The sequence below is a fragment of the Rousettus aegyptiacus genome, unplaced genomic scaffold (assembly GCF_014176215.1).
Source record: "Rousettus aegyptiacus isolate mRouAeg1 unplaced genomic scaffold, mRouAeg1.p scaffold_m13_p_15, whole genome shotgun sequence".
Taxonomy (NCBI): Eukaryota; Metazoa; Chordata; class Mammalia; order Chiroptera; family Pteropodidae; genus Rousettus; species Rousettus aegyptiacus.
The window spans coordinates 9,444,710-9,469,837 of record NW_023416290.1 but is presented as its reverse complement, the minus strand read 5'-3'; the positions used below and the strand labels follow the sequence as shown (position 1 = coordinate 9,469,837).

The window sequence follows — 25,128 nt, the reverse complement described above, 5'->3', positions numbered from 1 at the left end:
AAATTAAGAGCAAACCATTACATTTCCATTGGGTTTTTAAGAAGAAGAAAAAAAATTCTGCAGCTGTACTTGGAAAGATACCCCTAGAGGTCCCACATGTTACAGACTTACTGTAGCCAAGTGCCAGTGAAGAGGAATGAAAGCCGAGCATGGCTATGGAGAGTTAACGCTGATTTTGGACGCAAGGAAGCTTTTCAGTACAGTCAGATTGAATAGAAAGAAATAACAAGATTTACAGTCAAATTTGATAATGATGAGAACTCTGGACTCTCGGGCCCCTGGATTATAGCCTCACTTACTTGACCGTTGTCAAATGATTTTACATAAGTCGTATGGAATGCTGTTTGGGGAACTCAGATTTTGCTTAAAAGGATATTTATAAGATTCAGACAAAAGTATGGCTTAGAACAGATTTGTGAATATCTGTCTTGCTCGCTGTTAGAATTTTAGCGATAGAAGCAGTAGTCAGGTTCCTGTAGATGGTGAGACCCTTAAAACTGATGCCCATGAAGAGAAGCAAAGACCTCATCGAGGCTACGCAGGGGTGTTGATCTGTTTCTCTATTTCTCAAATGGTCGGAGAAAGGTCAGCATGAAGAAGCCATAATTCGATTTTGCTTTGTCTCTCTTGATGCCAAACAGAGAACCAAGCAAAGAACTGTGTGATACATACAAGTTCAAAACGTGGATAGAAATCAGAATGACAGCTATCATCTGTCTGGAAAGAGGTCTCTGTTTCAAAGAGACAAATGTATATCCCAACAGCTTTCAAATATTTAATATAGTGAAAAATCAGAATCTAATTATATTTAGTCTTTCCAACAATTCCAAGGAAAGAATAAGTGGTAGTTTGACAATAATAAAAAAGATGTTACGTTTATTATTTTTGATACCTGGCTTGGGGGAAATTTTTCGCATTCGAATTATGAAAATAATCGTTAAGAGTTGGAAGTCAGCAAACCCCCTCACACAAGCCAGCATCTGCCTGACTGTGTCCACAGCCTGTGTGACTCCAGGTCGTAAGGGAGATAGCTGCACTGTACTTCCCTTCAGAACCGTTTTAAGGATTAGCTGACGTTTTTTAATTGACTTTTAAAAGGAAAAGCCTATAAAAACAGTAAGCATTCTGCGTAACATGCAAAGGAAGGTAAATCTGCTTATGTCTCCTTTATTTCATTTATCACACTTCCCTTGTCTTTCACCATCTGAATGAGGTCCCATGTGACCAACCAAATGCTGTTTATTTTAAAATGTTCAGTGAACTTATGAAAATACGGAGTGTGATAGGTCTGTCTTCCGAGACTTAGTGTGTGTCACTCTTGGCCTGGGATATGTCTGCTTCATGGCAAAAATAAAACAGGAGATCTCTGGTCTAGAAGAGAAAGAAAGTTGGAGAGGATCTGAGTACCTCCTATGTAAGATAGTTCCCCATCACAGAAAGAAAATCTTTAACAGGCATAAAGTAGGATTTAGGACCAGGTTTAGCTAGATACTGGGATCTGAAAAAAAAAAAAAATTGAGTTGTAGGAAATAGTCATACATTTTGTCGAAGACTATATTGCTTTGAATAAGAGACAAGCCATTTAGATCTATTCATTCTTCTTTCTCCAAAGTCATGAATTCTCATTCCATTTAGGACATTTGTCTAAGTTTAGACTTGAACATGTTTAACTGATTCTGACCAATGGCCTAAATCGAGTCTCTGACTTATGTATGATTTCTGAGAATGATTTAAAAAGTAGCATAACATCTTATCTTTAATATTCTATAAGCAATAGTAATCAGAATCTTGCTAATAACATGTAAATCATGTTTATTTTTTTAAAGGCTCATCTAATACTGTTTAACTTACTAGAATAATTTTAGAAAATGGGAAACATTATAGCTTATTAAAAAAATTAATTTTGTATGATAAAAGGAAACTGTCATTGTTGAATTTAGTAAGTGATAAGAATTTAGAATAATTACCATTTTATTACAAATAATTATTTTTATATTCTATTAATATATAATAGATAAAATGAATATGATCACTTATGCATATTATTATGCAAATTTCAAATATACTATTTTAGTAAATCTCAAAAATTAGAAATTTGTGCCAGTTGTTTTATCATTACAACACTTAGAAACTGAGATGCTATGTAAGCAACATAATCAACACTTTTCTGGAAGAAAATCGTCTGTGATAACAGACGTTGTGAGAGAATCCATGAATGAATATAATGTATGTCTAATGGATGAACCTGTTGTTATCCCAAACTCTCTCTTTCTCTAATTTTTTTTTTCGATTACCAGAGCTCTTCATTATCACTTTCATCAGAGTTCACACAGAGACGTAAAGAGTTCAAATTAAATTCCAGAGCCTGTGAAATATTCCAAGTGTAATGTCAGGAAAAGAGGTGGAAGGGAGAGGTGAGCGCATGGCAAGTCAGAGCCAGAGCTTACATTTCGTGAACAACGGAGACTCATCAATCGCATGTCTGCAAAGTGCTCAACCTGATGATGAGTTCAGTTAAGATTCCCAGTGAACGAATGCCACCTAATTGATTGATTTAGTGGCCTAATGTGTAATATCGAAACAAATACGTACGTTAAGGCATAGACTTGGCTATTGCTTTGAAAAGCACGTGCACAGTCTCTCTCTCGCTCCACAGCATTGTGAAGCTAAGTTTGTGCAGAAGCGCCAGCCATGGGTGCCAAACACCACATTCGGTATTTGGAAATGTCATCTCCAATCCCCACAGTGACTCTCCCAAATGGATGTTTTTAGCTTTATTTTGCAAATGAGAAGCGAAGTTCAAGGAGAGTAGAGACACTGATTAGTCACCAGGCTGGGGAGTGGCACAGGTAGAATTTGAACCGCGCTCAGTCTGACTTGAAAGCCCAATTCTTGCTATGATACAGCGTTGCCTCCTAGTTTTAAAGCTGTCAAATTGTTGGTCCTATTTGGAAATTAGACACATTTTTAAAATTTATTGTACTACCTAATCCATTTTTTGGATAAAAGTCTGATGGGGTGGAGTTAGGCATATTATTTATAAGAAATAAAAAACCTATTTGTCAAGCTATAAAAGTTTAAATGAGGCAAACAGATACATTTTTACCTGTATTCTTGGGGTGAAATAATTATTCTGTTTTTATATATTTATTAGTTTTATAATTTAGATACTAAGAAATTTGGAACTGATATAGTAATAGATAACTTCAAACTGAGAAGTCAGTTAAATATCCTTTTTTCTAGCTGTATTTTAAGATAAAATTATTTGGTTGCTATTGTGGAATAAAAACAAGCTTTGCGAATTTTATAGATATCTTGATTCTAGTTATCACTCTGTTTCATGTAAATGGGAAGCGTTGTTTTTAATTCTTAATGGGTTTAAAGTTCAGATTCCATTTAGGATTCTTCTCATAAACGTTAGCTCGTCAAAAGAATATTTAGGTGCTATGGTTGAATGTCTGTGTCCTCCCAAAATTTGTATGTTGCATCCTAACCCCCAAGGTGATGGAATTAGGAGGTGAGGCCTTTGGGAGATGATTAGATCATAAGGGTGATGCCCTTACCTTCAGATTGAATTGCCGTGACTTGAGAATTGATCCAGTAAAATGATGTATTCATCTTACCAGCAAAACTCCTGAAAGCAAGCACAGCATGATGGTTAAGAACTTGAACTTGAGCGTGTAATGGTGTACCAGTTTCAACTGGCTGAGGATCCTTGGGCAAAATATTTAATTCCCCGGTGATGGGCATGCAATGAGCATAGACATGTTGCAGCCCCCATGCCATTATGGATGACTTTTAATTCATTTAAGAAGGTGGCACACATCTTGAAGGGGCTCCGCAAGAAGCGTAGAGAAATATTGCAATGTTCGAGCTGCTATTTTTTTTTCAAATAAATAATTTCCCTTAGTACAAGCAATATTCCCAAATGTCTACTGATTCGCTACTTACATGTTCCTGAAATTCCAATTTTTATAAGCCTTTTTCTTTAAGTGCCTCTAATTAAAAAATTTTTATTAAATGTTTTCTATGGGCTACACTTTTGGAGACAGGAGGGCAATTATTCTAAAAGCAAATTAATTATTCAGGAAAACAGGCTTCCATCAAATACTTAGGAAAATCAGAACAATAGGCTTTAAGCGCATTTGCCATTTTTTTCCCTTATAGAATGTTAGAATGACACACAGTAAAACATGTTATTTAAATGATTTGAGAAGTAATAATTTGTTTAAGAAAGGATTTATGCTTTATATGGTGTTTCTGCGAAGAGACTAAGCACAGAAATTGCTATGATAGAAAGTCGTGAGTTTTCAGTTTTATACATATATGTATTATCAAGAATACCAATATGATGTGAAAATAATAATTTTTCAGTGTCCTAATATCTATTCATGCTTAAATACCCTTTTTAATAATGTACTAGCAAAGGCATTGTTGGACTTTATTTTTTTGTCATGATATGGAAAGATAAATTTATTTAAAGTTTTTTAAAATTTAAGTATAGTTTAAGGATAGTATTATATTGGTTATAGTAGTTGCAGATGTACGATATAGCGATTCGACATTTCTGTACCTTACAGTGTGATCACCCCTCTAAGTCCAGCAATCTGTGTCACCACGCAAATCTGCCACGGTGCTATCGATTATATTCCCCATTCACCTTTTCACCCATCACCCCCCCACCCCCCTTCTCGTAACATTCTCTTTGGTCTCTGTTTCTACAAGTCCGTTTTTATTTTGTTTTGTTTGTTCATTTGCTTTGGATTTTTAGATCTCACCTATAAGTGAAACCATATGGTACTTGTCTTTTTCTGCCTGACCTATTTCACTTGGCATAATATCTTTTTGATCCATCCAAGTTGTCACAAACGACAAGATTTCGTTCTTTTTTATTGCTGCGTAATAGTCCCATGTGTGCATGTGTGCGTGCCTGTGTGTGTGTGTATGTGTGTGTGTGTGTGTGTGTGTGTGTGTGTGTAAATATATACATCATATTTTCTTTATCCATTTGTCTATTGATGGATACCTAGATTGCTTCCATATCTTGGCTATTGTAGTATTGTCAAAATGCTATGATGATCATAGGGATGCATATATCTTTTCGAACTGGTGTTTTTGTTTTCTTTGGATAAATGCCCGGAAGTGGAATTGCTGGGCCGCACAGTATACCTATGTTTAGTTATTTGAGGAATCTCCAGATCGTTTTCCATAGTGGCTGCACCAGTTTGCAGTCCCACCAGCAGAACACAGGGCTCCCCTTTCCCCACATCCTCACCAACACATATCATTTGTTGACTTTTTGATAATAGCCATTCTGACTAATAATGCGAGGTGGTATCATTGTGGTTTTCTTTTGCATTTCCCTGATTATTAGTGATGTTGGCCATCTGTATGTCTTCTTTGAAGAAATGTCTTTTCATGTCCTCTGTCCATTTTTTGATCAGATTGTTTTTTTGTTTGTTTGTTTTGAGTTGTATGATTTTTTTTACATATTTTGAATATCAATCAGATATATCATTTACAAATATATTCTTCCATTTAGTTGGTGGTCTTTTTGTTTTGTTGATGGCTTCCTTCCTGTGCAGAAAGAAGCGTTTTAATTTAGTGAAGTTCATTTTGTTTATTTTCGCTTTTGTTAACCAAAAAGATACTACTATGACTGACCTCAAATAGTTACTAGGGAAGATTGATTTAAATGACTCTTCCTATTTTTTTCCATTTTTATTTTCCTACTGTCATAAGATGATGCATCTTATATGAGAAATAGGAACAAATAGAGAAAAATCATATTTTACTATTTTATCCATACCTAAAAGATGATTTATTTACTTGCTTGACATTCTGGATCTCCCAGGTACACTTTATAGTAAAATTGAAGTTGCAGTACTTTCAAGTACTTGTTATGGTAATTACCCTTATAATTGGTAACAGTTCTTGAATGGCCTGCATATGCCATATTGAACATATGATTATATTTATTTTATCTCTATGTCTTCCATGATCTATCTTCATAATCACTGAGCAGTTAATTAGTCTCATTAATATAAAAGAAATATTTTGGAATCACATCAGACTAGACATATCATTACTATTACAACAAAGAATACTATGTCATTATATTTTGAATTTTCTTAAAACATTTGAGAATAAGAACCAAAATTAACAGAATATGTATTTGTTTTCAGTTATACACAATAGTGGTCAAAATGGAGTATGAAATACTTAAAAGGAAAATCAAATAACTTTAACATCAATAAGTTTGTATTTTTATGAAAGGCCATTTGAGTTTTCTTATTAATAATTTTCTTCAGAATTTTCAATATAATAACCTATTTTTTCACTTAAAACCATAAATTCTATAACATCTAAATCATGCCATGTAAAAGTTAGAAAAATAAATGAAATCTGTGAAAAAAATAACATGACTTGAAATATGATAATTATATAACAATAAATTAAATTAAGAAAAAGTTAAGACCCCTTGGAAACATTTTATTTACACGCTAGGTGTGGTTACCAATGCAAACCATTTTTAGTTTCCCAAAGCAGAAGGCAGAGAGAAAAAAAAATTCTACTAAAAACAAATTCTGTGATTACTTCAAGAGATCAATTGATTTGCACATTAGAAAAAATAAATTCCAGACTAAAGTAGTTAAAATTTAACGAAGCAGTATTTATATTCCGTGGTAAGTCACTGAATATATTTCTTCTTCTGTAATGTCATGCCAAAAGACATCCTGACATCTTCATGCTTTTTATGGGCTGTTCCAGTTAATGCAGACATTTGTATTCAGTGTTGTCCTGCTCAAGAATTTTAAAAGCACTGTTACAAGAATAAAAGTTCTTTATCTTTTCTAGTGTTAAGAACTCCACATACTTAACATCTTCTAAACCAGTCTCGTTTTCCCAATTATCGACTTGCTTATTAGCAAATTTCAGTGTGCTGTCCAAATACTAAAACACAAGGCAATTAAATATCTAGTTCTGTTAAAAACAAACAAGCAAGGCTTCTTGCCCTACAGCAAACTTAAACCTAGGGGGTATATCAAGCTCAGGGCAGGTGCTAAAGCTAGACCTTGAAATTGCAACTATTTACTGCCTATTATGGGCACATCAGTGCTACATCGGAGCACTGAAGGAACACGTTAAAGGAAAAAAATCATTCAAGGAAAGGGACACCAAATTATATTTGTGTGGTTACATTTCTTACATTTAACAGTGTTCTGTTGGAATGTTACCTTTATGGAGAAGCCAAGTCATAAAAGCCCACTCGGGAAGGCCATGCTGTTCGATGCGGAAGCAGGCCAGCTCACCTTCCTAAGGTTGTAACCTCAGAATACGGTGGATTCAGATTTCTTGGGAATTCTCTGATTTCCCTGTCCTCTCTCCCCTGTCCCCGGCACTTGGTGTGTTTTGTTTTCTCCTCACAAAAAGGTACAACTTCCCTAAGGACTGCTGTGAGGCTGCCCGCTGTTACTCCATGCTGGTCTCATGTCTAGCAATAATTTCTCAGAATTTATGATACTGCGTGTAGCTGACACGCAGTATCATAATTAATTTCAATTATTCAAAATCTTATGAAGTGAGAAAAGCAAAGAAAGGAACATAAACCAGCCAATTTAGGCAGTGAGGGTCATATCGTCTCCTCCAGTGCTATGGCAAGGAAAAGTCTGACAGTGTTGAGTTTGCTTTTAACCACCAGAGAAACGGGGAGAGATCAGCTGCATACAAAAAAGTCAGCAATCTAAGGGAAGCTCCCAGCGGACATACAAAAGAGGGGTGGTCTTCCATCAGGTACATATGTGAGGCAGCCTCTGCTTTCAGTACCATGAGTAAGGGGTCTCTGATTAAAGGAAGGAATGGCAAAGAAAGGAACAAAGTTTTGGCAGTTTTTCAAAAGCGTGTTTTGGCTCCCCACACAATCCCATCTTTCAGCCTGTTAGGAATCAGTGCTTTGGAAAGAGCCCCCACAGCTGCTGCTGGGCTGGACGGCGGCTGACCGAGCCGTCCTCTGAGTTTGGCTCATTGTGCAGCGTCCTGACTCAGGTGGAGTCTGACTCTGAGAGTTTTAACCTCCGCAACATGGAATCCTACCCACTTGGAAATAGAATTTAGTATTCAGCTAAAAGCTAATACCAGGCAAGTTAGAGAAGGAAATCTATCGACATCCTCTGGTAGCTTCTTCTCTGTTTTTGGCCTCCCGGGCATGGCGCAGTCCCGCTGCCACTGAGGGTGGCATCAGCACCTCCTGGGAACTGGACAGAAACACAAATCCCAGGGGGTATACTCAGGACCCTCTGAATCAGAAAATCCCCCCCCCGGGGGGGGCAGGAGGGAGGTGGGGAAGGGGAGAAGAAAGGGAAGACAAAGGAGAGCCCAGCAACCTGTGTTTTAAGAAGTCTTCTAGGTGATAACAAAGCAGCCTAAATATTGAAGGACCACAGCTCTACAGGGCAAATAAGGACCTTACCTGCCTGTTCTGATTTAGCTAGATTTTAAGAAGTGTCCTCTCGAGGGATGGTAGTGGGCTGAAAGCATACCCACGCTTCACCGGATCACTCTGTAGACATGAAATCTGGTGTAAAATGTGCATTACTAGTTGTGCCGAAGACGGCTTGAGATTCAGTGCCCAGGGCTGCCTTTAGCTCAGACGTTATGTTGTGTGGCTGCATTTTTGGGGAGCTTCCTTTGCTCCAGAGTGGTCTGGCAATTTATATTTAATCTTTTCTCATGGGTGCCTTAGATTTCAGGAAGGTTGGAATGTCCCCAGGCTCTTCCTTCAAGTGCGTAATAATCTGGCCAAGGAGTGTGAGTTAGTGGCCCACATCCTAGTAATATCCGCCTGGAAAATCTGGTTTCATCATCCCAAGATAGGCTAAAAATCAGTCCTGCTCCATGCCAGATCTTCTCTACTATATTTTGGGGTGACATTTTGCATTATAGTTGAGGTAAAGCAGAAGAGTCTGAAAATAAAGCATATCAATTCTCTATGTACACTTTTTTTAGATTTGATTTTAAAATTCTTAAGCCTCTGCCAGGAGAGTAATTAGCAGCCCAGATAAGAGGCCACCTGTGGCAGCTACATGTCTGCAATCAGGTATGCATGAGAGAACTATAAATTTGGTTAGAGAGTTATAGTTTGCAGGCCCGTATCTCACTTTCAGGAGATAGGAAGTTAAAAGTAAAATTTCACAGGAAAGAGCATGGTTTTTATCTCGGCGTCACCATCAATCATGATATTTTAGAGGTTAATGTCCAGAGGTTCTCGTGAATAAGAGAGAATTTAGAAAGCAGAATGTAAAGAAAGCCCTCTGGGGAGGAGAGTGTTCTTCTAATCTGTTCCACTCTCAGGAGAAAGATGCTTCATCTTGATGTATTGTTACCGAATCTCCCGAGGCATAAACAGCAAGAGGCAAGAAGCAGCCAGAATGCCTACCAACGAATGCTGGATGGGAGGTTTTTAAGTCCACGTAGCACTAAAATAAGAAGGGAAATCTAGGCACTGATGGGAATTTTCTCTTGGCAAAGGAGATACCCGGGGAAGAATATTTGCTGGAGGTGCCGGGATGTAGAGCTTTGTCTGGGGACACAGGATGCTGCTGAGGGACCTGGCAGTGTCAAAGGACCAGAGTCGAAGTAAGCTGACCACTCACCCCAAGAGTCAGACTGGAGCGGCCCGGGCTGAGGGAGGATGCGGAGGTTCAGCCGGTGGGTTGGAAGGGAGAATGAGAGGAAGTAGGTCCAGGTAGTTAAATTGCTGAAGAACCGGGACATGGAAGGCAGCAGACTTCTGTAAGGCTGCAGGGACATTCTTCTCAGGTAGAAAAGGAACTATGACAAGCACTTAGTGACTACCGTAGGGGCCATTTAAATTAGTTATTGGTGGGGCATCGCGTAACTTGGTGTGCTAGGCCCTGAAGGTGTGTGGGGTTCAGACCTGGCCTCTGACCCCGGGAGCTTGCAGAGTGCATGGAGGGATCACGCAGACCCACGCAGCACCGCACCCCACCCCGGACCCACGCAAGCCCCCCGCAACCCCCCCCCCCCCCCCCCGCCAGACTGCAGGCTCAGAGCTCAACGCGGGCTCTGCCTTCTGGGTCCCATGTAAATTTTTGATGTTGATGACAATTGTGGCTTTTTTTTTAGACTTCAAAATTGAGTAAGTGACAATAAGTTGCTATTTTTCTCAAAAAAAGTGATTCTTGAGGCACACACTGGAATCTTAAAATGGAAAATTAACATTTAAAAAGAGACTTAGAAATAACTAAAGGACTATTGTTGTGAAAGAGGCTTCATGAATTAAAAGCAGACTGTGGAGGGGAAAGAAGTTAATTTTCTAGACTTTTTGAAAACTGTTCAAAATTTCTTTAAATTGAAACTGTTTATTGTGGTTCTTCAACATTTCTTATGATATAACATTTATTTTCCAGTGAAACAGGTATCATATTCTTCAAAACAGCTGAATTAAAGAGTAGTGTGCAATATTCTGAAGTTCTTTGTAGAGATGTTGGAACCCAGAAAGGCCAAGCCTCACCCCACAACTCAGCCTGTTCGGCATCTCCACGTGGAGATCCAGCTGCCTCTTGACACCTCCACTAACGTGTCTAAAATGCATTCGAAACTTACCACGTCCGCAGTCAAGTTCTACTTAGTCCCCACCAGATTTTCTTTTCCCTCAGTCTCCGCATCTCCACAAATGGCAACGTGGTCGTTTCAATTGCTCAGGACAGAAAAATGGAGCTATTGTTTATTCCTTCCTTTCTCTCACGACTCCAAGCCCGATTTTTCAGTGGTCCTGCTGGCTCCAGCTGTAGAATTTGTCTGGAATAAGTCCCCTTCTTACCACTTTTGCCACTGTCACCCTTGAGCCATGCTCATCTCTTGAGATTGGTGGCAGAGCCCCCTGAAGAATCTCCGTGCTCTCACGCCTGCCCTCCTGCTGTCTGTCCTCAACGCAGCAGGCAGAGTGAACCTTCTTGAAGCAGAAGTCTGATCACATCGCTCCTCTCTTCAGAATCCTCCACTGGCTGCCCACTTTCATCAGATTTCCACATCGGATTTTGAAATGATATCGTAGAATGTCTTCCTTGGTCCAGCCCTAGCAAGGAAAATTTGAACCATTGCTACAGCTGCCAGTCTCCTTGAATGAACTTTGACCTCTTTTCTCTTGACTGGTTCTGGTTCGTCTTCCTTAAGGCTGTTCGTAAGACCCAGGGGTGTTAGCCCCTTAACAGATGTCTGCGGGCTGCATACATGTGCCTGGTACTGTGACTGGCTCTATGTTAGGCTCTGCAGAGGTCTCTGGGGGTAGCATCTTTCACTGGCTTATTCGCTGTTAAGACTGAGTCAATGGAATGTAATTGCTGACTCACAAACTTGGAGATAGAATTTAATAATTTTTAACAGCATTTCCTCTAGCCAGGTCTCACTGGTCAGTATACAATTAAGTCTCATTCATTTATTTTAAACCCAAACATATTTACGATCTTTATCAACCCCATATGTACCTTGCTTCAAATACCTTACCTTTTATTGGCTACTAGTTCTTCATATGCTCTGGGAACCAGCTTTGTGCAGGTGCAACCTCGGGCATCTCACTTGCGCTGGTATCTTCTGTATCTCATTTCCTGCCCTGGGATGACCAATGAGAATCATCCAGTGCTAGTGTGTGTGTAACTGAAAAGTTCAGGGGTATCAGTACGCAAGGACCACCCTTTACCAGGAGCCTATGGACAAATGCTTTACCCGTTCCTTTTTAAAGTAGACACACTTCATAATGATCCTTAGAATTCTTGCGCTGTCGAGCAACAGCCACCTGTACAGGGGCCGAGTCAATAACACGTGCTTGTTTTGGCCTTCGCTCCCTCTGTGTTTTCCTCCCATGCCCCTCACTCCTGCCTCCAGATCACACATCCACTCACACGAAAGCCTCCGTCTCACATTCCACATTAAGGTGAACCCGGCTAAGCACTGCTTGCTTCTAAATATATGCAGGATGATTTTTACCTCTTTTCAAGGGACTATAATTATAACTATTCTATAGTATTCTGTAGAAAATTTCTCACACATAAGTTGAGTGCCCCCCCGCCCCTTATCTCCAAGGTGAGCTGATCACTAAAAAATACCTTCGGAATCTCTTTTAGAGTTTACAGTGTATGAAGCTCAATCTAAGCTAGGCTTTAGGGATATAACAATGTGAAAAGTAAAACTCTCGCCTTTAAGACACTTGGAGTGTGTTGACAAACAGACATCTAAACAAACGTTAAAATATAGTAAAGTGAAGGTTCTGGTAAAGATTTGCATAGGTGCTAAGACTTCTGGAAGAAAAGCTTCTTAAAAGAGGAGAATTTAAAATAAAAAACTAGATTTAAGCCACATAGTAAAAGAAGGGAAAGTAAATTCTGCTAGATAAAATTATATAATGACACAGAATCTTAATAACAAAATATCTGCCAGAAAGTGAAAACAGTTTGGACTTTATGGAGCATAACACCCATGGTAGAATATCCAAGATGAATTTGCAGAGACAGGCAAGGGTTGTGCAATAGAAAGACTCAGATGACTTGGTAAGGAAACTATAACTCATCTCGCAGGTGATGAAAAGCCAATAAAAATGGTAGTTCTTAAACTCCTTTGAGTCAAGGATTATTTTGAGAATGTGGTCAAAGGTACTGTCGTCCTGTCCAAAAAAGAGAACATCAACTAAAGACTTTTCATTCCATTTATTGTGAATTACTGTGATTCCCCTTAAAAACTCAATGGCTCCTCTAAGAATACTCGCATTAGGATCTCTTGCACTTAAATATTTAAAACATAAGAATAATATGGTTGGATTTGTTTTAAACTTTCTGGTAGCCATGTAGAAAACAGATTTTTTGTGAATATCAGTGAGGAAACTATATAACAATCCAGGCAAATCAAGATGAGCAGCAAAATCATAGAAGTAGCATAAAGAAAAAGTGATGGATTCAAGAAAACTGTTTAGGAAATGTGATTCGCAAGACTGGGGGTGATTAGCCACATGTAGTACAGGGAAGGAAAGTGACGAATGTGAGTTCGCTTTTGGACATGTTGCCTTGGAGATGCTTATGGTGCATCCAAATAAATGGTCCTGCAAGAATTTGGGTACACCAATCTGAGCTGAGGACTCAAGATAAAGATTTGAAAGACCTCAACCTACATATGGTAAAAACCATGAGTGGATGAGCTGATTCAGGGAGATGGTATGTAGTGGGAAAAAAGTATTTACACAAAGTACAGCTGAGACTTAGATGAAAGCAAGGTCTTAAAAGTTTCCATTGTATTTGGCAATTAGAAGGTTAGGCAGTCATCTCAAAATGGTAGAAGCGCTAACCAAATTAAAGTAAGTTGAGGAGTGAATGAAAGCTGGAATCAAAGACATTAAGGATATTCAGGGAGTTTGGATCAAAGAAGAATAAGCAAGAAGAAGCAACAGCTAGATATTTTAGATAATTATGGGAGGATTTTTTTTTTTTTTAAGACTGAATGAGAAGTGAACTCGTTTACATGCTGTGGAAAATGGACAGTAGGGATGAACAGAATGACTGGTGGTGGATAAAATAAATTAAGGTTAAAAAGACAGATGAGATGACGGGATTCACATCACTAGCCTACTGGGTGATCTAAGCCTTACATAAGAGAGAGATCCTCTCAACTTCTGTGAATTGGAAAGGTGGTGAATACAGGTGAAGATGAAGATAATTCTATAGGTGACGTGAGAGGGAGTAGAAGGTCTATATTCCAGATTGCCTTATTTTTCTGGATGACGTAGAGGTGATGTTTTTGAAAAGACTTTGAAGGAATGAAAGAAGGAACGACAGCCAAGAAGCCCAAGTTCAAAGTTGGAGACCATTGATTTGTATTTACCAACCCTATAGTATCATGGTCCTCTCCAGCATGGTCCAGCTGTGCACGTGCAAGAAAATGATGGATTAATACAGGGTTAGGTTGTCGTTGGCAGTAATTACAAAAAGACATGGGTGCTTGGGAACTGAGGAGACAGCAAATCCAGCTGAGTAGAGCAGGATGGGACTCAGGAGAGGCCAGATACTGGGAGAAAATAGAGAGAAAATGGACATCTATGTTTAACTGAAGAGAAAGTGTTAAGGATAGTGCGTTTGTGAAAGAGCCTAAAGGAGGTGAGTTTATTAGAGAACCGACCATTGGATTTAAAGCTTTCTGACGTGGCGCAATTCTTAGTTCTCTGTTCTTGGTTTAGGCAAGGTGAAGTGGAAGAGAAGATTTCCAGATCTGAGACTGAGGGACTTTGAAATTAGTGAATAAACACACATGAACATGAAAATTATTCAAGATAATAGTGACACTTAAGTCAAAGAAGAAAAAATGAGCCTGAGCAAAGCTTTCATAATCAGAAAGATGACAGGTTAATATTTATAATCCTTGTTATCTGAGGTGGAGGGGTTAGGCAGCCTCCCTTGGGAGAAGGTACTGTATTCTTAGAGGGAAAAAAGAGGTGTAATATTCTTAGAAAAGGCTTTCAGTTATAACAGGGTGGAGCAGAACACATTTAGTTAAGGTACTGAGAATATAGAAGAGTCTTGACTAGGAAGGAGTTGTTTTAGAAAGCAAAGAAATAAGTTTTGGAGTATGAGTAAAACTCTTGTTGGGAGAGAAACGATTTAACTTTTATTAAGACTGCGTTTCCCGGACTTGCCCACACAGCCCTTGTTTGCATAGCACCTATTAACCTCTTACAGAAGTAGGGCTGTGTGAATTACAGCTCGGAAGGATTGGCGGGGCACTCTAGGGTGGCGGGGCTGTGAAACATTCCTCAGCGGAGCCGGTGCCAAGTCACGGCAAACTCAGCTCTTCAGGTATCTGGAGGGCAGCGTTTGGACAAAGATGAGCCAGCTTTTAAGGCCACCCAATTTGCTGGGTGGTTTTCATGGCTGTTAGTCTTTTTAACTCAGCTAAATTGAGAACTCTGAAATCAGGGACAGTTACAATTTCTTTACATCTCTACAACATTTGACTTATTATTGAGCATATTAATAAATACTCAATATATATTTCTTTTTACTGAAGCTTGCAGTGTGAAAAATAAAATTACGACTTAGTTTTTATTTCTTGCGTTGTTCTGCCTTTGTTGGAGATTTATTTTTTATTTAAGGTTTTGACCTAGTTAAATGCCCAAATGTGTTGGAGTTCATGGTCAATTTTTAATAATAATTTTTACTCACATCTTTCAATGTCTCATGTACCTACATACTTTCTATTCTTGATAATCCTTTTGAAGTAGTCCAAAGACAATAAAAGAATATTTGTTATTGCTGATTAGTGAAGTACTTATCCTAATTATTAGACATAAACATGGTAAGAAGAAACACTTGGGCACATTTGAGATGTATGTAGCTAAGTCATTCATTTAAAAGTGGTGTTTTTTTTCAAAGTACAATTTAAAATATTAATTAAAAGTATATAATCATATATATTTGACTATATATTTATTTATCAGGATATTATTACCCTTGAGAATTCTTTAATTAGCTTATAATACAGTAAATATGGTTTTGGTATAGAATATAATTGTAAGTATAAAATATATACAGAAATGTGTGGAATTTAATATAGGAATATACATGGAAATATAATTTAAAATATTTGTAAGTACACAAATGGCAAAGAGAGGTGTGCATAGATCCTTGGATATGCAAAAGTCAATTTCAAATTATTATGTGATTTCATGAGAGTATATAAACACAGAGATATAAAAGAGTTGAAAATTTTAATTTGGGGCCCAGTAGGTACTAGACTGTACTTGATTTTTTTTTTTTTTTTAATATTAATGCTGTGTGTTAGGTGTTTGTTCGCACTCTTCTATGAAGGCACTTGCCATCAGCCAAATGCAAGGAAAGTAAGGCACTGGCAGAAACTCTGATCTCTGGATTGTGTGACATAATGTCCTCCAGCGTTAGCAGAGCTTATTCTGCTGGTCTTAGGACAGAGTTCCAGCATTTATCGATGAGCTCCACCTCCCTGGAGGAAGGAGTTTCACAGTGCAGTATAAACCCAGCCATTTGAATCGGATTTGGCTGGCTTACTTTTCTCACTATAGAGATGAGGATACGGAGGCTTAGAAATATAGTCAGAAAATACCAGTACAGCCTTCCTCTCCCGAAGGAGACCCAGCATCTCCCAGGACCCCGGGCAGTCACGCGCGTTCGGGGTCTCTACTCCCACTGTGAGACTTACCTTGATCTGCAGGCCTTAGAGCTCAGGTTTGGTTAATTTGGAGAACTAGGTCTGGTAAACCTTGAGGTGACTGTGGAAGCCCTCCCATGTGCCCGGACCTAGTGGTCCGGCGGGCGTGCTGTGTAGACCCTTACATGCTGTGTAGACTCTTGCTTTTCTCCCACTCATTTCCTCATTGTAGTAGCAAAAAGATTTGCTTATAAGCCTTTCTCCAGGCAGGCTAGGAAGAAACGCAGCCTCTCCCTAGACTAACCTTCCCATGTATCCAGGAGGGAAAAAAAAAAAAAAATGAAGATCTTTTCCTTAAAGGTTAGAAAATCAAAACACTATATTACAAAGATTTTTGGCATATTTTTATTCCTACTTTGAAGAAGCATGTCTGATTTTAGAGTCCAAAGGTTCATAGTCTCACCCCCAATAGTATGTAGTTCATATTTCTAATTATTTCTAATTATCTTTTTAATTATTTAGGCTTCAAGGAGACAACCTGGCAGAAAGGACAGAAGAGACATCGCAAATACTTCATTCTCCAGACGAACTAATCCCAGATTCTTTGGGTAAGTTTCAAATCCAACAATATTTATCGCAATTTTATTGGCACTTGAAGATTTAAAAAAGAAACTGAAACTAGACCAAACAGCTTCCCCTGCACCAAGTCGGCATGGCTGCTTGTCATGTGACTGTCCCTTGGGCTGTGTGTAAGGTGAAGGGCAAAGGCGTTTGGGATCTAAGGAGCAGCCTCTTAACATCTGTCGGCTACTCTCCCAAGTTTGCCACTAATTTCAGCTTGTTTTCAGAACTTCATGTTGTTTACTCCCGTTTGCATATCGTAGACCAAAGTGTCAATATTATACTTGCTTATTTTTTTCTCTCTCTTTCGTCCTTGTATTAAATGGTTCTCAAATCATGTCAATGTCACTTCAGAATTTCCTCTGCAGGCCAGCCTCTTCTTCGTTTTCCCTGAAACTGCCTAGTCTGTACTTTCGTCCTCCTCCTCTGTCTAGTGCAACAGCCTTGGAAATAGTCCCCGAGTTCTAGCTCACTCCTCTTCAGTTCATTATCTGTCTAAAAATAAAGCTGCTTATTTCATCTCCGTTTTTTATAGGACAAAATTAAAATTCCTTAGCTTAGCGCATTAAGTTCATGTCAGAGCACTTCGAAATATTTGCTGAATAAATAAATAAGCTCACCTAACGCCGTCCGTCATCGGCATCCATCATGGCTTCCATCATTGCCTCATCGTTCAGTGTTCTAGGGGGAAGCAGTCGGACATCCAACTGGGATAATTAAAAGAGAAGCTATAGCAAAAGATTTCCCTAATATCTGGAGAGAGGAGGACGTCTTAAATAAGATGTAAAATTCATAACTATTAAAGAAAAAAATAAAAAATACTCAACTATGGAAAATTAAGAACTCCTGTTCATCAAAGGATGCCATAAACAAGTGACTAGATAAACCTCAAAATAGGAAAATGTATTCGAAATATACTTATCACTGATCATATTAATATTCAGAATATATAAACAACATTTACAGTTTAATAAAGAAGAGACTAACAAACCAATAGGAAAATAAGCCAAGGTCTAAATTGACATTTCAAAGAACAGGAAACTCAGTTGACCAGTGAGTATTTGCAAAATGCTTAATGGCTCTAGTAATCAAGGAAAAGAAAATTAGGACCACAGAGAGATGCTGTTTTGCCACCTTGAGTTTGCCATTACTTAAGAAATCTGGCAAAACTAAATATTGTCAAAGACAAATAAAATGAAAGTCATATAATACTTGGGTATAAACATTTTGGAAATAACTTTCCATTGTCTTAAAATCTTGAGCGTTTATATAATTTAAAATCTAGACACTCCACTGGTAAATGTTAAGAACTGTTTCTTTGCAAAAGAAAGGTCTGATTTGTAGAGACCATGGTTTCTGTGATGTAAACACTCCCACCATGGTGGGTTCCAGGCAGCTAATTTGAAATGGCAGTTAGGTCTCTCAGTCGGTCTGGTATGAACAGGTTGCAGCTCACAGCCAAATGAATTTTACAAACATAATATTGATTGAACAAAAGCAAGTCACGGAGTGACATTTTTGTAAAGCTCAAAACCAGCAAAGCTAAGTAATACAATCTTTAGGAATAAAACTATATTTAACAAAGGGAATTAGAAACTCAAAATGGTTATCCTCGAGGGATGAGGATTCTGGAGATGGGCTAAGGAAGTTGCTCACAGAGATATAAAGATGATTGGAAATGTTTTAATTCTTAAATTCGGTGATAGGTTTAGGGTATTTATCATTGTGCTTTATAATTTAAATATACTATATATTATACATAAATATATGTTACATATACTTTTTTATATGTCAATATTACCTAATGAACACTTAAAAATAGAGTGCTTTGGGAACATCCACCAATGCCAGTGTAGCGTAATGCAAACAACGATCATAGTTTGCAAGTATTCAAATTTCTCGTAGTCCTGATGACATAAAACACTCTCATGATAGACCTTTAACACCGACAGCAAAAGTTGGGCAGTGTGTCACCAGCAAAATGGGTGGCCCGGGCTGGCCATTTGTTGACACAAGACAGATATTATTTAACTATTAGCCCATTATTTAAAAAAATTCCATCAGAACCAGCCCAATTCACCAATCTACAGATCTATATCTTGCAGCAGTCACGTCTACAGAATAACTGAGAATTATAGGGATTTCAATTTTTTGGAAAATTAAACTATATATCAGTAATATGTTGATTGCATTTACTTGCATCCACTGATGGGGGCGAGGGAGGCAGGGCGGGCATGTGTTCACTGAGTTTAAGCTCCTTTCTTAAATTGTTTATATTCTGCATCCTTCACATTCAAATATTAGTAGACTTAATTAGCAAATTCCAATATATGAGTTTCTGATTCAGTACATTTTTTTCCATTTAAGTTAGTCAGATCACTAGATCCAATAATTCAGTATTATTGGAATTATTCAAAAGTGATAATGTGACTTTTATGTCAGCTGTGTGACCACATTTAGCTTGGCTCGATAAACATAAATATTTCTATAAGTAGGTGTAATTTTGTGCATTAAAAAGCCTATTGTGACACAAAAGCAAAAATAAAAATAATGACAGGAAAAAGGTGAATAAAGCTAAACATTATAATAAACTCTACAGATTTCTAGGTTTCCATGAGCATGCCCAATTAACAAGAGGCAAGATTCTAGTTCAGATACTGCCAGAGACTTAGATTTTGACAAAAGTACTTCATCTCTCTGTGTTTCAGTTTCTTCTTCTCTAAAATGAAGAGACAAGGTAAACTCTAATATCTGACCAATTCGGAGAGCCATTTTCCCTCTCTGATTTTAAAAAAAGAAACTCAAAGAATGCATTGCCTATATTTTGAAAATCATATTTACTTATAAAAGGAATTGCTCACAGTTGACAGGGCAAAATACTTTACACATATGCGCTCAATTATTGTTAATAATGTTTACTAAAATACTTTTAAAAAATCAGAGCTCCAAGCGAGAAACACGAAGGTTTTATTTTCATATCTATTTTCCTTACTAGCATGTTGGACTGATTTTTCTGTCACCAGATTTGAACTATTTAGCAGAGTCCTTTCAACGTAACAACTTTCAATATGGTTAGATATGTAAATTCAAAAATATTCTGGCAGAACTTTACAGTTGTTCTTCTGTACTATACTGAAAGGGATTTATCATATTTTAGACCTCACTAGATAAGGTACCAATAATCAGGAAGAATTCAACAAAACAAAAACAGAACAAAATGTAAAAGAGAGAGAGTCTTAATAGTTATTTTGCTCAACTTATTTTGAAAGCACCTAGTAGAGTGCCTGGCATATAATATTTGTTGAATAAATGAATAAATAGATATACAAATAAATGGATACATGAATTGATTAATATATATATGCATTAAAAAAATCGAACAGAATGACAATGCCTCTTTAAAACCATGGACTACTCACTAAGAAGAACTCAAAAACTCAGTTTTAGTATTTCTAACCTTAAAAAATCAGCAAACCCATTAGAGGGTTGGTTTCCTTCTCCTAATAAGTTGCTTTGCAATGCACAAAAGAATATTTTAATATTGTTTATTCTTAAGTCAGTATTCTACTCAAAAATTTCAACACACAAATAAAACAAGAAAAATACTAAGTGAATACTAAAATTATCTAAGTATTTTCTCACAGTATAGTAGAATATAATTCAGTCTTGGAGGACTTAAAATATGGCAATTATACATCCTAATTTAAAGAGTCTGTCGTCACTCTTACAATTGGGTTTTAGTAAATAAGCATTCAAATACTTTTTGTTAAATAGATTAATATTTTGAACTCAGTATAATTCTCATCACATTTTGCTTCTTTTTAATGTCTATATTGTGTTTGGAAGGGTGAGGTAAAATTTTTAAATTTATTTACAACTTGAGAATATATGTGGTTCTCCCAAAGTCAGTTTTATGGTGGAAAGAATTCCGTGCTCTAAAATGAAATCTCCGTTTACATCTAGATAAACTATGTGCCCTGAGATTTAGTAGCTTTTCTTCTTGCATGTAAAGTTCTGAATTATCAGAGATAGAGGGAGCTCCATGATTCAAAAGCTATAATCATGGATTTCTGCTGAGCTTTCCATTGTCTCCTGGTCTTGGGTGGCCATCAAAGGCTTGAAGGATTTATTGTTCTCCTTTTTCTTTTCAGAACTCACATTTTATGCAACAGAAGAATCTGTCTCTCTTTTTATGTGAATCTGAAGGAAAATTTTTAGGGGTTCATATGGCTCTTTTAAAAATTAATAAATATAAGAAATCAATTTTAAAAATCTTCAGTGGTTTAAATGCCTTCCTTCTAACTGAATTTTTATTCAAATAGAAGGTGTTAAGACACAAACTATTTCTAGATGCTCTATATACCTACTCTTACTGCAGGATTTTTACAACCCATATAAATCTTTGTTGTTATAATTAATTTATCTCAGCAGACATATACAAAGAGTTGCCATCATTTTACTCCCGTATTTGAAAGTCACTCATTCATTCCTCCATCTCTTCAAGCTAAGTAATCACAACTTCTTTCCATTAAAATATTTTAACAATATGCACCCTTCTCCAAAGTTTTCAGAATTTGCCCTCCCATTTAAAAAGAGAGAATACAAAATGATACTTAAAAAACTGTGTAGCAAAGAAAGTAAGAAAGAAGACAGTTTAGAGATAAAACAAATACATATAAAATTACAAACCAGAAAAAGAACATTAATTGTAAGTTTCAACAATTAGCTGGATGATATGCTAAAAAAAAAAATAAAATAAAATTGGCTCTATCCAAGAGTGCAACAGTTCTTGCATATTCCAAACTTTGCCACGTTCTTCTAAATTAGAAATTCTTAACTCTTTTCATTGGTTGTCTTTAAGCTGAATAAATAACATTGTGCATGCTGTTTTAACTTACAAACACTATGCTTTTTCAACAACCAGTTCAGTCACTTTACTATCCTTCTCATAATAGGCTTGCATATCACAGAGCCAGTAAGCAATATGTGACTATAATTTGTTCATTCTTTTTTTGTAAAAATAGATTCTTTGCCTGGGACAGAAGAAGCACTACTGGAGGAGGGTGGAGAACGCGGGAAATCACCTAAGGTAACAGGACCTGTAAGTATAGTCATTTACTTATTTTTTTTAATCTCTAAAACTAATTGAGTTTGCTAATAGGAAAATCCAAAAGAAAGGAATAGGAAACAATATTCTTTAAATTGAAGAATATTTTAAATGTGCATCCAGCTTTTCCCACAGAGTCGTGCAGAGTGCTTGTCTGGGTTAGCGGCCATCTTGATTACAGGTCTACAGCAAGGCCGTACTCAACTTTTTCAGCTATTATGGAGGGAGATTTGAATGGGCTGGAGAAAGCTAAATTATGATATTATTCCCTGTTTGCCGTTGCACATGAACATTCTATAAGATTGGTCAAACTTTTCCTGAATGTTTACAAACTGGCTCTTAAAGATTTTTGCTTTTTTTTTTTCCCACAGTGCTCACATAGTTTTTTCCTAGTGCAAACATTTGTTCTAAGTCAATTTCACTTGTTTTCATTTATCACTCATTAGATATTGAGTTTTTAAAAATTCTGAAATTCCGTTTAATGTCAAAATTAACAGTTAATTTTTTTTGGAAATGTGGAATATGAACAATACATGGATAAGTATCAGGATAATATCAGAATCTCAAATGTAATTTCTAGATGGTAGATGCTTTTGTTATGAAGAAAATGTAGATTTAAAAAAAAGTATGTCAGAGTGATGATATTTTAGATACAAATTTCTTAAAACATACTTCTGTATTTCTTACAATTATATTTTCGGTTACTCAAAAAGGAAATTGTGGCTTTATCTAGATATCAATGGGGAATTGGAAGAACACAGAACTTTTTCTCTATTACTGTAAGAAATGCAAAATACTTCAAAGCAAATTTTGAGTCATATCCTGCAAAAATATAAACATGCCACAAATGTTGAAAACCATTTAGAGGAACTTCAACACATGCTGTCTCTATTTGCTAACTTTCCATGTTGGATAGTGGATGTTAATTAGTGGGTAACAGACTCTTGGGAATTTTTTCTGCAGTGGCTTCACCTGTGTTTAAACTATTTCATGAATATTTTGTGCATATTTGAGTGAAGTAAAGACAACATTTAGATTTAGGTTTTTGTCCTCATCCTGAAAGCAACTCATTCTTTTGGAATTTCCCTCTCCCTTTTCCTCCTCCTGTGTTCTGGAATGTCTCTAAGTATATTCACAGTTTGTGAAGATTAAAGCTGGATTTGTTAGATAAAACTGTTGATTAAAAATGAACCAACAAAAGGGAAGTCTTAGGGAAAAAGTGCCAAGCAGCAGATATTGATTATAACCTTTTAGTTCATAAATGCAGTACGTAATTTTTTTAGATCAGTGATCTATAAAGACTTAATTGCAATGATTTTTTTGAAAAACAAATAAATTATTGTGTGTGTATGTGTGTGTGTGTATAAATTTCCCACAAAAAGTCCTATTCTCACACTTTCTCATCTTCTTCCTGTTCTTCAACAGTCTTGATATAAAGGACATTATTATACCTTATTAAAACGTCACCTAGATTTCCAGAGAATGCTCCATGTATATATTCTTCTATGGTAATATCAATGCTTTTTAAATTCCACAATTCTTATGACTTTCTTCATCTTAAAAATTCTCTTATATCAAACATATAATCATAATGGGAAGATGAAAAGATAATTAAGAAAGACATTCGATATTGAACGTCTTACTGACATTTTCTTTTTCCTGTGTAAATCTCGTGTTTATTTTATTCATTGGTCAGCGCTGACCAGCTCCGCATAAGCTGACTCCCATGAGACTTTATGTAACTGGTCATCGTTTCCTAGTTAAAGTAGAAGAAAAATTAAAAGAAGGACTCCTGTAAAGAAAGGTTCTTAAAATGCCCTGGAGTTATATTTTTAATATATTTTCCTTCTGAAGAATTTTATCTGTTTGAGGAGACACATACAATTAACTAGAATGATAGGAATAATAATAATGATATAACATTTGCATAGCACTTTTAAGCATTAAGCATATTCACATATTCTATATCAATTGTCTCTGAATTTTGCAATTCCTATGACTTACCTCTTAGGCTCGGAAACCTTTCTGTGAAATACGTGGTACTCTAAGTTTTACTTGAGCGTACTGAGCTTCCGGAAGATTGGTGATTTGTCCTACGTCCCATCAACAAGGCAGAACTAAAACTCATATTTCCCAGTGCCCAAACTCTCTTTCACAGAACTTCTCAGGGTTCATACAAATTGTAAAGTACCTTAAAATAGCACATGTCACATAGAAAGTATGAAAAGGAGGTCATTATTTGTAAGCTTCTATCAAAGACAGTGTTAATCATTAGATTAAGTAGCTAGTGAAAAACTAGAAGTTTGAAGGACTGCATCAAACGACAGATTTTTTAAGAGGAAGGGATCAGTAAGTTAAGAGAATAAAGACTAACCTTGCTTGGGTCCTTGACAAATGGATAGTCCGAGAAATGAGGGCAGCGTGGCCAGAACAGGATCTTAGAATTATGAGGGTACTCAGAAGGGAAGCAAAAAGGGAAATAATACATGTCTCAGAAAAAGTTCCCATGGCAAACTTGATCCAGGAGTTAGACTTGGGGGGTGAAAGTGTCTACTTAGCTATATTGGTGGGAAACTTCAATTACTTTTAAACTTGATTAATATTGTGCTTTGTTGATAAACAAAACATTTTATTTATTGATGTTCTAGGGACAAGTGAATAGTTTTTCCCCCCCCCCCACTCTTTACTGATTCTTTCTGCTTTCACTCACATGTAGTCAGATTTAGATCTAATTTTCTGAAGTTGGCATTTTCCACACAAACCACATTTTCCCAAGATTCTATGAATATCAACTTAACGAAGAATAAATTTGGGTTAGATGTAAATATAATACTCATTTGCTAACAACTATCATTGGAAGACGTGAAAATAAACACTGATGGATATGCTTTCAGTAACACATATGAGTGAATTTGCACAAATTCAAAAAAGAGTTTTGACAGGAAGAACATTGTTCCTAAACGAATTTCTCTTCACTAAAAAGGATTAGATGAATTGTTTTCTGTTAATTTTTAAAATTTTTATTTGGCCAATGAAGTACATAGGTCAGAGTTCTACCTGTATTTCTTTACCCTGTCTCATTGTCAGTTGGTGCAGTGGAATCTTGTGACAAATCCAAGTGCTCCTGGGGATTGTGTTAAAAGAGGAATTCTGCTACACGCGATGAGCACTGATTGCTGAGACTTAAGGAAAATCCCGTAATTTGATGAAATCTGATG

The 25,128-nt window shown here is 36.8% G+C and overlaps 1 protein-coding gene and 1 long non-coding RNA gene across 2 annotated transcripts in view; one reads left to right on the top strand and one right to left on the bottom strand.

Annotated features, from left to right (window-relative positions):
- The window catches only part of CUNH8orf34 (chromosome unknown C8orf34 homolog), a 254,464-nt gene that overhangs the window by 162,952 nt on the left and 66,384 nt on the right, over positions 1 to 25,128 (top strand). Inside the window, 2 exon segments of the mRNA XM_016152981.2 lie at positions 16,705 to 16,790; positions 21,828 to 21,904. Coding sequence (XP_016008467.2) covers positions 16,705 to 16,790; positions 21,828 to 21,904 — 163 coding nt within the window.
- On the bottom strand, positions 1,222 to 10,816 carry LOC118611977. Its single transcript, XR_004954589.1, has 3 exons — positions 10,627 to 10,816; positions 3,564 to 3,634; positions 1,222 to 1,371 (listed from the first exon to the last, which is right to left on the bottom strand). It is a non-coding gene; the product is annotated as an uncharacterized LOC118611977 (long non-coding RNA).